General features: G+C 57.4%; 1 protein-coding gene across 2 annotated transcripts in view; it reads right to left on the bottom strand.

Annotated features, from left to right (window-relative positions):
• INCENP (inner centromere protein) overlaps positions 274-18,926 on the bottom strand; it is a 28,784-nt gene continuing 10,131 nt past the window's right edge. Inside the window, exons 5-19 of one of the 2 annotated variants that reach the window (XM_018043465.1) lie at positions 17,351-17,402; positions 16,425-16,482; positions 16,248-16,341; positions 14,911-14,962; positions 14,391-14,508; positions 13,749-13,883; positions 13,292-13,303; positions 7,703-7,812; positions 7,512-7,632; positions 7,071-7,193; positions 5,866-6,044; positions 4,061-4,139; positions 3,772-3,876; positions 2,185-2,335; positions 274-752 (exon numbers count right to left, since the gene is read on the bottom strand). In XM_018043465.1, coding sequence (XP_017898954.1) covers positions 538-752; positions 2,185-2,335; positions 3,772-3,876; positions 4,061-4,139; positions 5,866-6,044; positions 7,071-7,193; positions 7,512-7,632; positions 7,703-7,812; positions 13,292-13,303; positions 13,749-13,883; positions 14,391-14,508; positions 14,911-14,962; positions 16,248-16,341; positions 16,425-16,482; positions 17,351-17,402 — 1,604 coding nt within the window. In that variant the 3' untranslated portion in view covers positions 274-537. The remainder of the gene's footprint in view (positions 753-2,184; positions 2,336-3,771; positions 3,877-4,060; positions 4,140-5,865; positions 6,045-7,070; positions 7,194-7,511; positions 7,633-7,702; positions 7,813-13,291; positions 13,304-13,748; positions 13,884-14,390; positions 14,509-14,910; positions 14,963-16,247; positions 16,342-16,424; positions 16,483-17,350; positions 17,403-18,926) is intronic. The other variant, XM_018043467.1, reaches the window with a different exon arrangement.

Raw genomic sequence — 18,926 nt, 5'->3', positions numbered from 1 at the left:
TCTGACCCACTGAATGAGCCCCTCTTTCCAGGCAGGGCGGTGCCCAGAAAAACAGGCTTGTAATGTCACCTGCCTCAACACGAAAGTAACTGAAGTGTTTCTCAGGGTTGTTCAGGGCTGCCATCGGACGATTCCTGCTCCATCGGCCTCTCTGTGGGTGGGATCCAGCTGACCTTGACACATCTCCTCTTCCGGCCCCTCCGGCAGCCCAAGACAGAGCCAGGGTCCGGGGCTTTGTGCAGAGAAGCCCTGGTGCCATGATACCCACAGCAGACTTAAAGGAATAGGCTTTATTAATCTAGCTCTCAAACACTAGAGGCTAAAATTCAACTGAACTCTAACAATCTATTTACAGAGTGCTGTCAACAGACCAGGCGGGGCTAGGCTGCTCTTCACCCGTGACACAGAGGACATTTATATACATCTGACCAAACCCTCAGGGACAGGATACCAGGCAGGAGGGCAGCAGGTCAACAGAGAGACGGACAGACAGACACAGCAAAGGCCGAGACAGTCGAGCGGGCCCGCGGGCCTGGCTCAGTGCTTCTTCAGGCTGTAGGCCAGGCTGCCAGGGACCCTGGGGCCCTGCAGAGGCGGCGAGTTCCACACGGCGGAGCTGGTGCGCTTATGGTAGCGGGGCTTGCTCTTCTGGAAGATTTCCTCCAAGTCCAGTTGGAGGAGGCTTCCGAAGAGATCCAGAAGGTCTGGGGGCTGGTAATACTGGCGGATGACGGCCTGGCTGAGCTGGGTGCCTGCGGGGGGACATGAAGGGCTGGCTCACTGCCCTGTGTTCCCCCTGAGTCTCCTCCCATCTCCCTGCCCTCCCACAGAAGCCCTGTCAACCTCTCTGCCTCCTCACTCCCCCCACCTCCTGCCACATCAACTCTCCGCAGAGTCCTCCTCTACAAAACAGCAATAACCCCTCACTGCCCGCTCTTGTAGCCCTGCCCTGGCAGCTCACGTGAGCCAGGCACTCGGCCAAGGTCACTGCATGACCACCTCATCGTGAGACCACCACGGCCACCTCGATGAGACCTGCCCAAAGGCACACAGCTGGTGACCGGCAGAGCTGGGGTCTAAAGACAAGTCCAGCTCCAGGACCAACACATCTGACGTCATGTTTGACGGCCTTGACCAGCTACTCACACCATCGATACCGCAGCCTCGTCATGCCTGGTGCAGGCTGGGGCTGCTGGTGGCTCAGAGCCTAGAGCGAGGCTGAGGAGGAACCCAGGGGGTCAGGGTGGCAGAATGCGTGCCCAGCGCTTGCCTGGTACCAGGCCTTCCTGCACTAACGTGCTTCGTCATCAGTAGCCCTTCTTAGCTGGGTGCTCTCAGCACCCCCATTCCAGATGGGAGAACTGAGAGTTCAAGTGGGCTGGTGGAGGTCAACCACAATTAGCCTGGCATCCCAGCCATGCTGACTCCTGCCAGCTGCCACCTCCAGAATGACTTATTATTAAGGAGACAGAGTCAGATTCCAGTTACTGTGGGGTTTAGATGAAGTGAGACTCACAGGGCCTGTGGTCTGTAGAGGGCTGAGCTCCTGGGGCTCTGGGCCCTTCCTCCGGGGAGTGAGGCCCACCCCACCCCCAGCTCGGCCAGCTCTGTGAGATGGGCACCCACTGGCCTTGCTCACTCCCGCAGGGTTTGGACCCAGGCCTAAGGCACCTTCAAACTCATCCACACTTCTGTTTAGAGACGTGTAAACTCGGGGACCAATCCTGCTCAAGGGCTCCCATCTCCACCCCCAGCTCCCACCACCAGCTGGCCAGAACCCCTACTCCAGCTCTTCATGCACAGCCAAAACCCCGCTACCTCTCTGAGCTCTATTCCCATCCCAAGCGACATATTGGGGTCCATCTGGCCTACTGGGTGGGGCTCCCAGGGGGAGGCCAGCGTCTGAGACGGAATACCCAGCACCACACCTGCCGGCAGTCAGCCAGGACCTAACACATCTGCCGAGAACGGAGGCACCCAGCACCGTAGGTCTGGTCTACAGGTGAGCCCACTGGTCAGGGCCGCCCACCCTTTCCAGGAGCGTCCAGAGGTCCGACGCAGAGCTGGCCCGAGACTCAAGCTGCCAGCCCACAGGCACAATGGGCTCCTGACATCCACAGCCACCGAGCCCTCGGAGTCACAAGTGGGGACCCACCCTCCTGGGGAGCTCCAGGCCCCGCTCACCTCGGGCCCAGCTGGGGATGGGTTTCCGGGGATGGGCCTCGTCATCGGTGGAGTCATCACTGTTTAGATCCATCCCATAGTCATCCGCATTGATCTTGGGGGGGGGCCGGTGCCCCTGAGGGGTCATCTGATACGACGTACAAGCTGGAGACTGGAAAAGACGAACATGGCTACTGGCCGCCCGCCCTGCATGCTGGCCTCTCCTGACGCTGAGAAGCGCCGGGCTCTGGCCACCTCCCCTCATTTCACAGGGAAAAGAAAGAAAAACGTTCAGGGGTTGCTTTTTGATTGGAAAAAAAATCATGCCACATACATGATTCTTATGTCTTTCTTTTTCATGTAAAAGCATGTTACAAACGTTCTTCCAGGTCAGTGTGTATGTGTGTATGACCTTTGAATGGCTGCAGGGCACTGCACCGGGAACTCCATGATTTGTAATTTAATCACCTGGTTCAGCGACCTTCCAAGTTTTCAACATCCTAAACTAGACTGCAACGAAAACCCTTCCTCACACAACATCCGTCTATAACAGCATTAATAGCCTAAATGCTAGTCGGGGAGGGCTGATTGAAGAAATCCTGGTACCAAGTGGAACAGAGCCACCAGAAGCAATTAATAAATGGTGAAATAGGTGTGTACAACACATTAAACAAGCAAAAAAAAAAAGGGGGGGGGGAATCAAGCTGCTAAACGGTATGTGTTCTGGACTGAACGTTTGTATTCTTCCCCCACATTCCTATGTTAAATCCTAATCCCCAGTGTGATGGTATCTGGAGGTGGGACCTTTGGGAGGTACAGCCCTCCTCAGTGGGATCAGTTCCCTTAGGAAAGACCCCAGAGAGCTCCCTCTCCCCTCCAGCCATGTGAGGACACAGCGAGAAAATGGCCATCTGTGAGCCAGAGGAGGGCCCTCACCTGCCAGCGCCTTGACCCTGGCCTTCCCAGCACGTCGGCTGTTTCAGCCACACAGTCTAGGGTCATTTGTTGTAGCAGCACGAACAGACTGAGACGGAATGTACAGTCTGGGCCCATTTAAAAAACTACATATATGTGTGCGTGAGAAAAAGTGTGTACAAAATATTTATGAATGTTTCAATATAGAAGGAAATACACCAGACTTAGACTTACCCTTTGAGAGCACCTTTCTTTTGCTTTGTATTCTTTTATAAAGCTCAGTTTCTTTTGTTTTTAAACTACTTTCTACTTTCAGAATAAAGAACAATACATATATCAAAAATAGTTGTTGGGGGGAAACACTTGGGCCGACTGTATCCTTCCTCTTTCTCATGAAGGGAAGTGAACGTTGCTCAGTCGTGTTGGATTCTTTGTGACCTCATGGACTGTATGGTCCATGGAATTCTCCAGGCAAGAATACTGGAGTGGGTAGCCTTTCCCTTCTCCAGGGGATCTTCCCAACCCAGGGATCGAACCCAGGTCTCCCACATTACAGGTGGATTCTTTACCAGTTGAGCCACAAGGGAAGCCCCCCTTTCTCACAGTCCTAATATACTCAGCCTGTGCCTCCAGCTCCTGGGAAGGGAATCATCAGAGCCAGGGGGCTTCTCCACCCTGACGCCCGGGCCTCACCTGCACGTCCACGGTCACGTTCAGGCTATTGCTGGCACCCGCGGCCTCCTTGGCCTTCTTCTGCTCTTCCTGCAGCCGCTGCTCAGCCAGGCGCTGCTGCTCTTCCTGGGGCCCGGAGACAGCGGGAGGCAGGATGTCACAGACCAGGGGAGTGCACTCCCCCACTCTGCGCCAACCCCAGCGCAGCCCGGCGGGCACAGCAGCTCCTGCCCGAACCACTGGGGCCAGGCCGCCCCGCCCAGAGCTCAGTGCAGAGCCCGTGGGAGCCACACGCCCGGTCCCCCGTTACCTTCCTCCTCTTTTCCTCCAGCTCCCGTTGCAGCCGCTCCTTCTGTAATCTCAAGGCTTTCTCTCTCTCCTGCACCTCCCTGAGGACCGAGCCAGAGCCAGTCAGAGCAGGAAACCGAGCCCCTGTTCAGTCCCTGCCAGGGAAGCCAGGCACCCCAGCTCACTGGCGGGGTGGGCACACCAGCTGAGGGCCAGCAGCTGTGCTGGGGGCTGGTGTGCACACCAGTGTCGGGGGTGCTGGGCTTTGAGGCCACCAAGCTGGGCCCCCCTCCTCCACAACTCTGCACCTGGCTCTTATCTGCCGTACGATGGGAACCTAGCCCCTTTCATCCAGAGTTGACGGGACAGTGAAATGAGGTCTTTTGAGTCACTGCCACTCGTCCTGACCGCAGGCCCACACCCAGGCCCAGGCCTGATGTGAAGCTGGGCAGGGCTGCTCACAAGCCACCTCCGTGTACTTGCTTGGATGACCCTGAACAAGTCACGGAACCTCTCTGAACCTGTGTGCCCCTCTGGAGGTGGAGCTACTGGTACACCGGCCACAGGTTTAAACAAAGAAACGGGTGGAAGGCGTGTAGCTGCCAATTATTATGACCACCAAACCATCGTCCATCCCCTCGAAGCCCCCGGCGCTGCCTGGCACACATCTGATTCTAAAAGCACACCAGCTGCCACCCTCTGCTCCCTTCCCAGGCTCCTGTCTCTGGCTCTGCCCACAGGTCAAAGGACACCTTTGTGCCACTCATCAAGCACGGGAGACAGCCCCGATGCAGTGAGCCCCCTGGCAGTGGACCCCCCACGCAGACGGACGCCTGGTGTTTCCCAGGAGGTGGAGGCAGGGCCTGGGCCGAGGTCTGCCGTGTGTCTACACACGCACAGGCAGAGTTCTCTATGTCTACACACAGGCGCAGGGCCCCATACAGCTCTCAGCCAACGGTGACTGTGGTTTATCCTCCCTGGCACCCCCAGAACCCAGCAAAACCAGGCACAGGGATTGGTCTTGGATAAACACCGGTGGAACTAAGTGTGGAAATCTTTCCTATCACAGAGACCCCTGTCTCTGAAAGAGCTGGCTCATCCACCATGGTCCCCAGTGGGGGTGGGGGGCTGCCAGGAAATGTTGATGGGGGGCAACCCAAGTCATCATCAGAATAGAGGAGCAGAGCGGTGGGCAAGAGCCAAGGACGCCAGAGGGCATCCTTCTTGGTGGGACGCTCCCACCCAAAGACCCTCAGCAATTGCTGAGAAACGCTGGCTCGCCCTGCAACCTCCCTGCCTCATGTCAGCTGAGAAAAAAACACACCAAAGGGCTCAGCTCATCCAGCTGGGGGCAGAATGAAGACAAAATCCTGAGTGACCCTGCCTGGTACTCCTTGAATCTCTAGCAACCAACACACCACGTTTGGGTGGTCTGCCTGGTTTGGAGCCAAGAGAAAACAAGCCTCCCTGTTTTGCAAAGTGTCAGTTTCTCAGTCATGTCAGACTCTTTGCGACCCCATGGACTGTAGCCCACTAGGCTCCTCTGTCCATGGGGATTCTCCAGGCAAGAATACTGGAGTGGGTAGCCATTCCCTTTTCCAGGAGGATCCTCCTGACCCAGGGATTGAACCCAGGTCTCCTGCACTGCAGGGAGATCCTTTCCCATCTGAGCCACCAGGGAAGCCTATAGGAGGAAGGGAACCCTTCTTTTCCAGACCCCCGAGTGAAGGCGGGAGCTGCCCTGGGTCATGGCCACCTCTGTGTGCGCCACACGTGCAGGAGGACGGCGGGGCCCCCGGGGGGTGGGCCGCCCGCCCAGCCGCTCACCGCTCAGCCTGTAGCCGCTCCTGCTCCCTCTTCCGCTCCTGCTCCCGCTGCTCCGCCAGCTGCCGCTCCTGCTCCCGCTGCTCCGCCAGCCTCCTGGCCTCGGCCGCCTTCCGCAGCCGCTCCTGCTCCTCCTCCCTCCTCTTCTGCAGCAGCTCCTGGTGCCGCCGCTCCTCCTCCTCCTGTCAACAGGGAGCACGGTCAGGGCCCGCAGGCCAGCCCGGGCTGCAGGGGCCACAGAGCGTCCGGGGAGGAAGAGCGGCGTGAGCCCAGGACACCCCACCAAAGCCCCGTCCACAGGGAGCACCGTGACCGGCCTGAGAGGCACCCTGCGACAACTGCTGCTGCTGCAGCGTATTTACAGCCTGGAGCCAGACCCTGGAGCTGGGGGACACCGGGCGGGTCACACAAGCCCTCTGGCCTGGTCTGTCCTCATTGATAAAACATGGACAACAGTTACGCCCATGCCTCATGAGCCTGCTGGGTTTATATACACGACGCACTTAGAATAGTGCCTGGCACTATGGAAACACTTCATACGTTTCAGCCACTAGTCTTGTAACTCCCCAATGACAGATTTTCATCCCCTAGAGTCGTGAGACTGACAGTCCTCAGGACAGGTGGGCCTGTAATCTTATGTGCTGTGCTTAGCTGCTCGGCCCTGTCCGACTCTTTGCGTCCCCACGGACTGTAGTTCGCCAGGCTCCTCTGTCCATAGGGATTCTCCAGGCAAGAATACTGGAGTGGGTTGCCATTCACTTCTCCAGGGGATCTTCCTGACCCAGGGATCAAACCCAGGTCTCCCACATTGCAGGTGGATTCTTTACCATCTGAGCCACCAGGGAAGCCCTGTAATCGTAATCCTCACAATAACCCTATCAAACAGATACCACTGTTACCTGAAGGAAATGAAACACAGAGAGGTCAAGGAACCCACCCAAGGTCACACAGCCAACAGAGGGCAGAAATGAAATTGGAAGTCTGGCTCCCGAGGCCATGGACTTAGCCCTCAAACTGCTGCCTCTGCAGAAAACACAAGGCAGGTCGCTGTCACCATCCCCATCTTCACAGCCTCTGCTGAACCTCCTTCCGAGCTCGAGGCGACAAGATCCACCAGGATCAACCTGATGCAGCGGCGTGTGCCCGGCGGTCCTCAGGGCCCTGCAGACTCCCCCAGCTCTTCCCTGCGGCCGCGCCCGCATTCACACCTGCTGCAGCCACTTGAGCCTCCGCGCCTCCTCCTCCTGCTTCCTGCGCGCCTCCACTTCCTCCATCTTCTTAGCTGCTGCCTTCTTTCTGGCCTTCTCCTCTGCCAGCCGCTCTTCCTTGGCCTGCAGAGCCCAAGCCCAGATGCCCATTGGAACAGCCCCCCTCACTCAACCCTATGGAGTGGGGCTTGGTACTCTGTGTGACAGATACTCTGAGTCCCATGGACCCGGCTTGCTCCCACAGCCCTGGGGAGGGGGCAGCCAGGAGGCAGCCCCGCCAGGAGCACAGGGCTGTGCTCGCCCCAGAGCAGACCTTCCACCCTCCACGTGGCTCAGAACTGCGGGGCCCATGACGGACAGGAGAAGGACACGGGGCAGGAGGCCGGTAAGGTCCCCGCGGGCCCAGCCCACTGAGCTGCCGCCCACAGCCCAGGCCCGCACCTTCTCCGTCTTCTCGTCGATCTGAGCAAACTTCTGCTCGATCTGCTTCTTCTTCTCCTCCTTCATCTGCTCCACCCGCTCCCGGGCCTGCAGCACCTTGCGGAGGCGCTCCTCACGCTTCCTGTGGGCACACAGGGTGGTCACGGGGGTCCAGCGAGGCTGGGTGGGCTGCAGGGCACGGAGGCACTTACAGCTTCACCTCCTCCAGCCGCCGGCGCTTGTCCTCCTCCACCTTCTGCCTGCGGAGCTGCTCAGCCTCCTCCTTCCGCCGCAGGTTCTCCAGGCGCTGCCGCTCCTTCTCCTGGGGTGGAGGGGTAGGGAGTGAGCGAGCACAGCCCGGTGCTGGGGCAGGACGACCCCCAGACGTTGCCCTGGGACCCCCACAGCAATCCTCCCCAACCCCACCAGACAGGCAGCAGCACCAGACTGCTTCTGAGAGGCAAAGTCACCCCAAAAGGGCCTCCATTCCCACCCAGATGGAGGCCTGGGGCTTCGGTCTTTCTCCTGGGGGAATCCAAAGGCCTCCCAGGGGCCTGAGACACGCGTGCCCTCACCTGGGCCTGGGAAAGTCCTGGGCAACACAAGAGTCAGGCTCAACATTGGATGTATGCTCTGAGTCTAGCTATGTAAAAAGTATATTTGAAAGAACGGGATTGGGAAGGGACAGAAAGGCAGTTTTGAAAGTTGCTGTTAATGTTCTATTTAAGGGGGTGGATGGGTGAAACTCAAAGTCGCTCAGTCCTGTCTGACTCTTTGCGACCCCATAGACTATACAGTCCATGGAATTCTCCAGGCCAGAATACTGGAGTGGGTAGCCGTTCTTGTCTCCAGAGGATCTTTCCAACCCAGGGATTGAACCCAGGTCTTCTGCATTGCAGGTGGATTCTTTACCAGCTGAGCCACAATGGAAGCCCCCGGGTACATGTATAAATTTTTTATTATATGTGTAATATGACTGCACACACATACTTTTGTGTGTATTAACTACTTCCTAGCAGTTGAAAAGAAAAGGAAAGATAATACTGCCATATGCTAACAGAGGTTTACTGTAGGCTGCACAGGCAGATGAGCAGTGCCATTTTTTCTCTTTATTTTTCACACTTCTTATGATACGGCTACATAATAATTTCAAAAACAACTTTTAAAAGTGTGAGTTTTTTCAGGGCTCCTTCTTCAGTGGTGAAGAATCTGCCTGTCAGTGCAGGAGACACGGGTTCAACCCTGTACTATCACACCCGAAGCTTTGAGAACTAAAGCCACAGGCCACCTGCCAGACCCCAGCCTGACCGCTGCCTGGAGCACCTGGACAGGTCCAAACAACACCGTGAAGGCTGGAAATCTGAACTGACGCTGGAACCACAGCCGGGGCCAGCGGGTTGCCACTAAAGTGAACAGTAACATTCTCCATAAGACCTAAACAAGACCCAGTCTCCTAACACAGGCTTCCCTGGTGGCTCAGACAGTAAAGAGTCTGCTTGCAACATGGGAGACCCAGGTTTGATCCCTGGGTCAGGAAGATCCCCTGGAGAAGGGAATGGCAGTATTCTTGCCTGGAGAATTCCATGGACAGAGGAGCCTGGCAGGCTACAGCCCATGGGGTTGCAAAGAGTCGGTTGGATATGATTGAGCAACTTTAACTCACTCCTAACATCATATTCAAAATGTAAAGGATGCAATACCAAATTACTCAGCATAAGAGAACCAGGGAAATCTTAACTCCCAAGGGAAAAGACAATCAACAGACACCAATGCCAAGACGACATGCTGGAATTATCTGACAAAGACTTTAACAGAGCTATGACAAAAATGCTTTAATAAGTCATCAGAGGATTCTTAAGAAACTGGAAAAATAAAAACTCTCAGCAAGTGAAAGATCTAAAGAAGAATCAAATGGAAATTTTGGAACTAAAAATACAGTAACTGAAAAAAAATATCAGTGGATGGACCCAACAGCAGAATGGAGAAAACTTGAAGATAAATCAATAGAATGTACCCAGTCTAGGCACAGAGGGAAAAGATACTGAAGAAAAATTAACAGAGCCTGAAGGAACTGTGGGATGACAACAAAAGGTTTATGAAATGCGGGGAGAAAGAAAACCAAACCTTGAAGAAATAATGGCTGAAAACGCCCAGAGTTGCTGAAAGATATAAATCTACAGATTAAAGTGAAGTGAAGTGAAGTGAAGTCGCTCAGTCACGTCCGACTCTTTGCGACCCCGTGGACTGTAGCCCACCAGGCTCCTCAGTCCATGGAATTTTCCAGGCAAGAGTACTGGAGTGGGTTGCCATTTCCTTCTCCAGGGGATCTTCCCAACCCAGGGATCAAACCTGGGTCTTCCGTACCGCAGGCAGACGCTTTACTGTGTGAGCCACCAGGGAAGCTGAGGTCATCAAAACTTAAACAGGATAAACCCAAGGATACACATACCCAGCCAGAAAAGAATCAAACTGCTAATAACTTAGTAATACAGGGCTTCCCTGATGACTGAGTGGTAAAGAATCCACCTGCCAATATAGGAGACGTGGGTTCGATCCCTGGGCTGGGAGGATCCCGAACACTGTGGATCAGCTAAGCCCATGCACCACAGCTACTGACCCTGCGCTCCAGAGCCCGAACCCACAACTGCTGAGGCCCACGTGCCCAGAGCCCAGAACCTGTAGCTGCTGAGCCCACGTGCCACGACTGCTGAGCCCACGTGCCCAGAGCCCGTGCTCCACAATAAGGAAAGCCACGGCAGTGAGAAGCCCTCACGCCACAACTAGAGAGCAGCCCCCACCTGCACAGGAGAAAGCCTGCACGCCGCGACACAGACCCCGCATAGCTTGAAAACAAACACAAAAACCACTTAATACAAATGGAAAAAACCTGCAAAGCAAGCACCAGAAAAAAAGACACATTATCTAACAGGGAGCAATCATTTGACGGACATCAGAAAGTATGGAGGCCAGACAGAAATGGCACATTGTAAGATTGCTAAAAGGAAAGAACTGTTACTCGAGAATTCCACTTATTCAGTGAAAATATCCTTCCCAAATGAACTTTCTCAGACAAAGGAAAACTAGAGAATTTGCTGCCGGCAGACCTGTTCTCAAAAAATTGCGAAAGTGTGTTTTCCTGAGAAGAGAAATGATAGCAGAAGAAAACATCAAAAATGAAGAACAGAAATGATAAATATCTGGGTAAATATCAACAGACTTCCTTTCCTCTCGAGTTTCTTTAAAATGTTTGACAGGTGAAAGCAAAAATTATTCTGCCAGGGCTGTCGATGTATGGAGATGAAATATGTAAGACAAGGTTCACACACAGCGGGGAGTCAAGGCGCCTACAGGTAACTGATGATACAGATGCTAAAGTGACTGTGAAAGTTAAGTATGTAATGCCTCAGAACAAACACCAAAAAACACTCAAAATGATACAGTCCAAATCGTGGAAGACAAATTAAAATGGAATATTAAAAAATGTTCAAGGGACCCCCAGAAGAAGGCAAGAAAGGGAAACAGGAGAAAAAAAAATGGTTAACAGCTGACAATAATAAAACACTAGACTTAAATCCTTAAATCCAAACGTACAACAAAATAAATCAGACATTGTTAGATTTTAAAAAGAAAAAACAAAACCAAACCACCATGACTCAACTATATGCTGTCTACCAGAAACTGACTTCAAATGTAATGGCTGAGACGCCAGTCTCAAGAGGTCACCTGTCATGATTCCCCCCATGACAGTCTCAAAAGGCTGCAACTACAGTGATGGAGAACATGGGTTGTGAGTGGGGCATAGAGTTTTGGGCAGGGAAGGGAGGGGATGGAACTGCTCTGCACCCCAATTGTGGCAGGGGGTTACATAAACCTATACTTTCACGAAGTATAGATTTTACCGTATGATCATTTTTAACATAAATTTTACTGTAAAGTGTTTTTTTAATATAAAAAGTTTTTTTTTTTTTTTTTAGAAGATAGAGAAATGGAAACAGAGACGACGCTGAGCCATAAGAGCCAGGCTGGAGGAGGGCGCTGGCCTTCAGGAGGCCCCCTCAGGGAAGGAGCAGGTGGCCTTTTGCTCTCCAAACACCCAGACCCAGGGGAACCTAGTGAGAGGCCACCCCGTCTGCCGGCCTGTGAGGAAAGCACCGGGGAAACAAAGGCCATGTGGCACCCAGAGAGTGCCCACCCTTTCTTCCTACCCCACCCCCACCATGTGCCAGACTCCTGCTCCCAGCAGAGCTCAGGAAAACAGGCTCTTTTCCTGAAGCTCAGGTGTTAGGATTTCCCAGTCCAGGTCACAGAATTTATCCTGTTGCGTTGTGAATCTCACAGAACGAAAACAAGAGTTACTTAAGCCATAGAACCCGTGCTTCCTCTCTGCCCCAACCCTGAGAGGTGGGCTGCTCCCCAGAGGCCTCCATCAAGGCCAGGGCAGAGAGCAGGAAGAATCCAAAAGCTTGCACAGCCCCTTCTGCCTCCAGGGGCCTCAACTGAGCAGCGTCTCTGCCGTTCCTCAAACCACTCCATGCCGAGCCCTGTGCTGGGGGCTTGACACACATTTCTCTTTGGTTCACTGGGTCTGCACGAATGGACCACTGTCTCCACATTTCATAGCCAAGGAAATGTAGGCCCAAAGGTTAGGAAACCAGTCCAAGGCCACAGAGACCTGTGTAGGTCCCTTGGTCTCTTTGAGGACTGTCCTACCCACCAGATGCCCCGTGCAGAGACCTGGGCTCCCCACAACTGGGAAGGGCAGCTTCCTGAATCCCTTGGTCATCCCCACGGGCCCTGTGAGGCTCCAAGCAGTCTGGGTGGGGCACGGGTAGTTCCTCGTAGGAGGAACAAGCCCAGGGCTGGTTCACTGCTGTGGGCACAGATGCCCAGCAGAGCCCTGGCACAAAAACAGGTGCTTAAGGACCACAGAGCTGCTCCCTGGCATACTGGATGGCATGCCCCGGCCCTGTCCACCCAGATGGGACCAGCCTTCTTGCAGGAGAGGCAAGTTCAGGGCCTGCCTGTCCAGCTGTGGGGAAGCCCCTTGACTGCCAAGCTGAGACCCTAAGACCCTCGGCTAGAGGCAGAAGCCCTCCTGGTAGGAGACCCTTTAAAGCGCCAGTGGACACTAAAGGACCACGGGGACTGTGGCTGTGCAGCTGCGCAGGAGACCCCGGGAGCCAGGACCGTGGCCCAAGCCGGTCCCAGTGCGCTACGGCTCCCTGCACACGGCCGCTCGTCCAGCTTGGCTCTGGGACATCTGAGAAGAGAACAGCTCCTGTGGCTTTCTTTCTGAAGGGATGACACTGACTGTTCCAGAAAGTGTCACCCGGAGGACCCGGCCCTCCTTTCCCCGCACTGCCTGCCCCTCAAGGCAGCAGCTTAGGTCTGCAACCCAGTAAATCTCGGTGGCCTGGGATCAGAGAAGCCTTGCCTGTTCTCTTCGCAGCCCCAGACCCTGAGGATGAGCCCAGCGACAGGGAAGAGGGAGGGAGGGAGGCCGGAAGGAGGTGGCCGGGGGGCTGGGGAGACACTGCAAGATGTGGCCCCGGGGACAGGCTGCAGGTCACACCCCCTCTGCTGCCTCCTGCCTCAGGAAGGCTCTGAGACTCCTCCTCCCAGGCAGGCTCCGCTGGGTCGGCCTGCCAGCACCTCGGCTTCACCTCCCTCCTCCGGCCCCCTTAACGCTCCCATCGATGACGTTAGTGCCTCTACAGGTGCTGTCAGTTTCACAGAGACAGGGCCACAGCGGTAAGTGCTGCGTGGAGCTAGGTTACGAGGAAGGGGAAGGCCTTACTTACAACGAAGCTGCTCTGTGGAGGAGAGGAGACAGGGAAAAAGCCAAGAGTTAATGCCAGGCTGGGGGAGACCTGGAAGGCAGACCACCCTCCTGGTGACGCCTGCCCACCTCTCACCAGCGCCTCCATCACCCCCTCTGGCATACTCAGTCCTCACCCCAGCAAATCGGTGTCCATACGCATCCCTCACTTTACTCAGGCCACCGGGAGGGGACGGTGTGTGTGGGGTGGACGGTCATGGTGGCGGCCGGCCAGGTCAGTTCTGTAACTTTCTGGCCCAGGACCCAGCACCTGGGAGGCCACCCGGAGCCAGCCAAGCCATGAGGCGGCCAGGCAGAGCCCAAGGGGATGGGACAGTCCCCAGGGTCGAGGCAGCCCAGGGCCACAGAGGCTCGAGTTGGCCCCTGACCGGTGGGCTGGGCCACAACCTGCCTTGGCCCAGACCCTGGCAGCTCCTCACCTTGGGGTCCACACGCAGGGGAGTGTTGCGCTTGATGAAGGATTTCATGATGTTGCCGTGGGGGGTCGAGGTCGGGGTCATGAGCATCTGGTTCCTCTGCACGGTGTGTAGGAAGGTCCGGAGGGGCCGCACCACCTGCAGACGGGACCACGGTCAGGCCCCGGGGGTTGGGACAGACAGAGCAGGGTCAGACCCCAGAGGGTGGGACAGACAGACCAGGGACAGACCCCAGAGGGCGGGACAGACAGACCAGGGACAGACAGAGCAGGGTCAGACCCCAGGGGGTGGGACAGACAGAGCAGGGTCAGACCCCAGGGGGCGGGACAGACAGACCAGGGTCAGACCCCAGGGGGTGGGACAGACAGAGCAGGGTCAGACCCCAGAGGCAGGACAGACAGACCAGGGACAGACAGACCAGGGTCAGACCCCAGGGGGTGGGACAGACAGAGCAGGGTCAGACCCCAGGGGCAGGACAGACAGACCAGGGTCAGACCCCAGGGGGCGGGACAGATAGACCAGGGTCAGGCCCCAGGGGGCGGGACAGACAGACCAGGGTCAGACCCCAGGGGGCGGGACAGAGGAGACCAGGGCCAGAGCCCGGGGGCGGGACAGCGGCTCAGAGGGAGGGCAGCGTGCACGCACCTTGCTGGCAGGACAGGGCGGGGAGGGGGTCTTGCTCCTGGGGGGCTGCAGCTCCTCATCCTCCAGCTGCTGCTCCTCGTCCAGCTCGCTCACCGCCTGCTTGTAGCTGCGCTTCCTCCTGCCGAGGCGTGGAGGCAGCGGTGTCAGGGGGCCGGCCCTGGTGTCCTCCCCAGCAGCCCTGCCATGCCCCAGAAAAGATGCCCCGCTGTGAACAGAACTGGGCCCAGCCCCCAAGACTCCAGCCTGAAAGGTACCACAGAGGTGAGTCTCCCTGACTGACCCTCTGCTGCCTGGTCAGAGGAAGGGAAATGAACCAGCCTAAGCTCATGCAGCCAGGGATCCCATCGCCCAGCCCCAGGCCAGGCTCACCCCACAGCACGAAGCTGCCTCCTTTATTAAGAGAGAGCACCAGCCCCCACCTCTGCCGAGAGGAAACGCAGGTGCCCACCCTCCTCAGCCAAGGACTCAGGGTTCCTGCCCCTCTGAATGGCGGCCTGCACTCCCCTTCCCGGATGCAAACCTGACACTCTGGGGTGGCTCCTTGGGGTGATCTGCCTGGTCAGTCTCGGCCTCTGTGGAAAGAGCAGGTTCAAGGGGGTGGCAGGGAGGGTGCGGAGGGGTCCAGGGAAGGGGCCCACGGGCAGCAGCCCTGGCAGGGGCAAAGCTCTCTTCCCAGCATATCTCGGGGTGGCCAGGGGCAGGAGCATCCGCCTTAGCACCGTCTGGTCCTGACACATCTCGGGACATGCAGAGCCAGCATGCTGCCCCCAGTCCACAGACCCCTTGTCCCCAGGTCTGACCTCCGGGGTGAAACGGTGAGACAGTCCCATCGAGGTGGCCCCAAGCACATCCCACCCGCCTTTAATACTGAGAGCCCAGTTGCCCCCTCTCCCCAGCCTAACACTAACATGGGTGCCTTTCATGGGAAGAAGAATTGGAAGCTATAAGCTCTAACAGGCCCCTGGACTGGCTTCAAAACCTGACCATTCCTGGCCCTTTCCGCTAGGGGTGGCACAGGGGTGGGGGTGGGGTGCTCCTGAACAGGGTCAACATGTGGGGTGCGGGTCAGTAGGTTCTGTTTCCCTGGCAACAGAAGGGGCCGATCTCCCCTCCCCCAGTTCTTCAACACTATCACACTTTCACGTTTCTGTTTTTGGGGGGCCACATCATGTGGCATGCAGGGTCTTGGTTCCCCAGACAGGGGTTGAACCCACGCCCTCTGCAGTAGAAGTGTGGTGTCTTAGCCGCTGGACTGTCAGGGAAGTCCCTCACAACACTCTCTACTCCAAAAGGTTCTGGCAGCGACCCCTGAGGTCTGTGGGGCTGGCGCGGCCGTTGTCCCTAACCCAGTCATAAAGCCAGGGAGCCACGTTCAAGCCCCCTCAGGTACTGCACTTTGAACCAGGGGAGGTGCCCGCAGCGCTCCTGCCCTTTCAGCCGGGAGACCTAGAGGTGAGAAGTGAGCCAGCGGCAGACAAAACGCAAAGCCACGTGCTCACACCCCAGCACCCAGACCCTCCTGTTCCCCACCCTGGAGGGAGGCTCAAGGCTTTGACCTGGCATGTTCACAGTTACTGCCCTAATTCAGGTCCCCCCAGCCCAGCTTCCTGGACCAACTGGCCATGGCCTCCCAACTGCACCCAGCAGCAGCTTCAGCCAAAAGGTGGGAGATGAAACATGTCGACTCAAGCAGATTTCTGCACCCCGGGTCTCACGTACCCTCAGCCTGTCAGCCCAGAAACCCCGCCTTGCCCCTCTTCCGAGAGAAAGTCAGACAGAGGCTACCAAGGCCTGCACAGCCCTGAGTGTCCCTCACCAGCAGGTCAGGAGACTCACCCTGCCGCCCTTCACACTTACCCTGGCTACTGGCTGCAGGCTGTGAGCTGGGTGGGCTAAGGGTGATGTTGGTGGTGCTGCGGAGCTGCAAGGCCCTGCCATTGTTCTTGGGGACCTAAGGGAAGAACCAAGGCTTCAGGAGTCTGCCCCCGGGACTCGCAGGCCTCGAGCCCACCCCTCCCTGGCCTGCCCACTTACCTCTGGCTCGGCTGCCTCCTTAGGCTCAGCTTCCTTGCTGGGTTCCTCCTCCTTGGGGCTGGAAGCAAAGCAGGGGGCACTGTGGGACCCACCCTGCCCTAGCCTCCCCAAGGGAGCCCCTCTCCCGTGCCCTGGGGGAGCAAGCCAGAAGGGGTCCGTCAGATGCCCCAGACTGGACCACAGCCCCAACAGCCCCAGGTGGGCAGGGCAGCCAGAGCCAGGTGCTGGGTGCTCTAAGTCTGCGGCCCGGGCAGACGAGGGATGTCAGCTTCTGAGTCTGGCTTCACTCAGATCCCATCGGGGCCTGGGTTCTGGATGTCAGCCCTTTCCCAGCTCCCTGTCAAGCCGGTTGGCCAGAATGAGCCATGTCTCATTGAGGCCTCTCCTCCATTTACTGTGGGGCCAGCAAAGCCAGTGGGTCTGCCCATCCCCAGCACCAACCCTCTGCTCCAGGGCAGGGGCCATGGGGGTAGGGGGTGGGGGCTGCAGTAGTTCCAGGGATGGCAGGACGCGGCCCCCTGGAAAAGGGGCGCTGGGCCCAAGCACGGCTGGGGTATAAATGGAGCAGCTCTGATCCCCACACCGCGCACTCCAGGAGGAACTGACTCCTCATGACTGTGCTGGCTCACCCTCAGGGCTTTGGATTTGACAACCTATGGAGCTCTGGCCCCAGGATAAGGCTTGGAGGGGCCAGGGCTGACGAGGGATGTTGACAAGCAATGTGGGAAGACCTGGCACCCGTGGGGCACTTCCTGGTAAAACTGGGGCAGGGGGCAGCGGTGGGCCGCTCAGGAGTGGTTCCCAAGGAAAGGGAAGGCTCAGGCACAGGAAATGCCTCCACCAGGGGGCCTCACCTGGAAAGGGCCTGCAGTGTGTGTGCCCTGCCCAGCCCCAGGAAGGTCCCTAAGCCCCGGAACTCAACTCACCTGACTTTCTGGGGCACCTCAACATTCAGGAGCCTCTCCAGGTAACTGTGGCCTGACGGGAAAACAAAGGGACAAAAAGACGCCCTCAGAACCAGCCTGGTCTGTCCAAGAAGTCCAGGGCAGCCAGGCTCTGCTGGGGGCTTGGCTGCGTCTCTCTGCAACAGACACCATCCACCTGCTGACCCCTCCTTCACTCGACCCAGACCCCCTCACCCCACAGACCCCTCCCTTCACTCGTCACAGACCCCTCCACCCCACAGACCCCCTCCACCTGCAGACCCCTCCCTTCACTAGTCACAGACCCCCTCCACCTGTACACCCCTCCCTTCACTAGTCAGACCCCCTCCACCCCACAGACCCCTCTCTTCACCAGTCACAGACCCCCCTCCACCCCACAGACCCCTCCTTTCACCAGTCACGGATCCTCCCTTCACTAGTCACAGACCGCCCCCCATCACTAGTTAGACCCCCTCACCCCACAGACCCCTCTCTTCACTAGTCACAGACCCCCTCACCCTACAGACCCCTCCACCCCACAGACCCCTCCCTTCACTACCACAGATCCTCCCCACCCTGTAGACCCCTCCCTTCACTAGACCCAGACCCCCTCCACCCCACAGACCCCTCTCTTCACTAGTCACAGACCCCCTCACCCCAGGGACCCCTCCCATCACTAGTCACAGACCCCCCTCACCCCACAGACCCCTCCGATCACTAGTCACAGACTGTCTCACCCTACAGACTCCTCCACCCCACAGACCCCTCCACCCCACAGACCCCCTTCATCTGCAGACCCCTCCCATCACTAGTCACAGACCCCCTCCACCTGCAGACCCCTCCCTTCACTAGTCACAGACCCCCTCACCCCAGAGACCCCTCCTTTCACTAGTCATAGATCCCTCCACCCCACAGACCCCCTCCACCTGCAGACCCCTCCCTTCACTAGTCAGACCCCCTCCACCCCACAGACCCCTCCTTTCACCAGTCACGGATCCTCCCATCACTAGTCAGACCCCCTCACCCCACAGACCCCTCCCTTCACTACCACAGATCCTCCCCACCCTGTAGACCCCTCCCTTCACTAGTCACAGAGCCCCTCACCCCACAGACCCCTCCCTTCACTAGTCACAGACCCCCTCACCCCACAGACCCCTCCCATCACTAGTCACAGAGCCCCTCACCCCACAGACCCCTCCCATCACTAGTCACAGACCCCCTCACCCCACAGACCCCTCTCTTCACTAGTCACAGACCCCCTCACCCTACAGACCTCTCCACCCCACAGACCCCTCCCTTCACTACCACAGATCCTCCCCACCATGTAGCCCCCTCCCTTCACTAGACCCAGACCCCCTCCACCCCACAGACCCCTCCCCGTTCCTGGGGTGCAGAGCCCTGCTGTCAGCACCCCCTGACTCCTCACACCCTCCACAGAGCTGCTGCCTGATGTCTCCTGCTACTCCCTAGCTGGTGACAAGCCCCTCCGAGGACAAAGTTCACTGGGCGGGGAGTGCCTGGAAAGAGGGACAATGCTGGGCTTCGGGCCTCCAACTTCCAGCACAGGCTGAACACGAAG

The sequence above is a fragment of the Capra hircus genome, chromosome 29, assembly GCF_001704415.2.
Source record: "Capra hircus breed San Clemente chromosome 29, ASM170441v1, whole genome shotgun sequence".
NCBI classification, from domain to species: Eukaryota; Metazoa; Chordata; class Mammalia; order Artiodactyla; family Bovidae; genus Capra; species Capra hircus.
The sequence above is the reverse complement of the archived record's forward strand: the minus strand, read 5'-3'. Positions and strand labels throughout refer to the sequence as shown.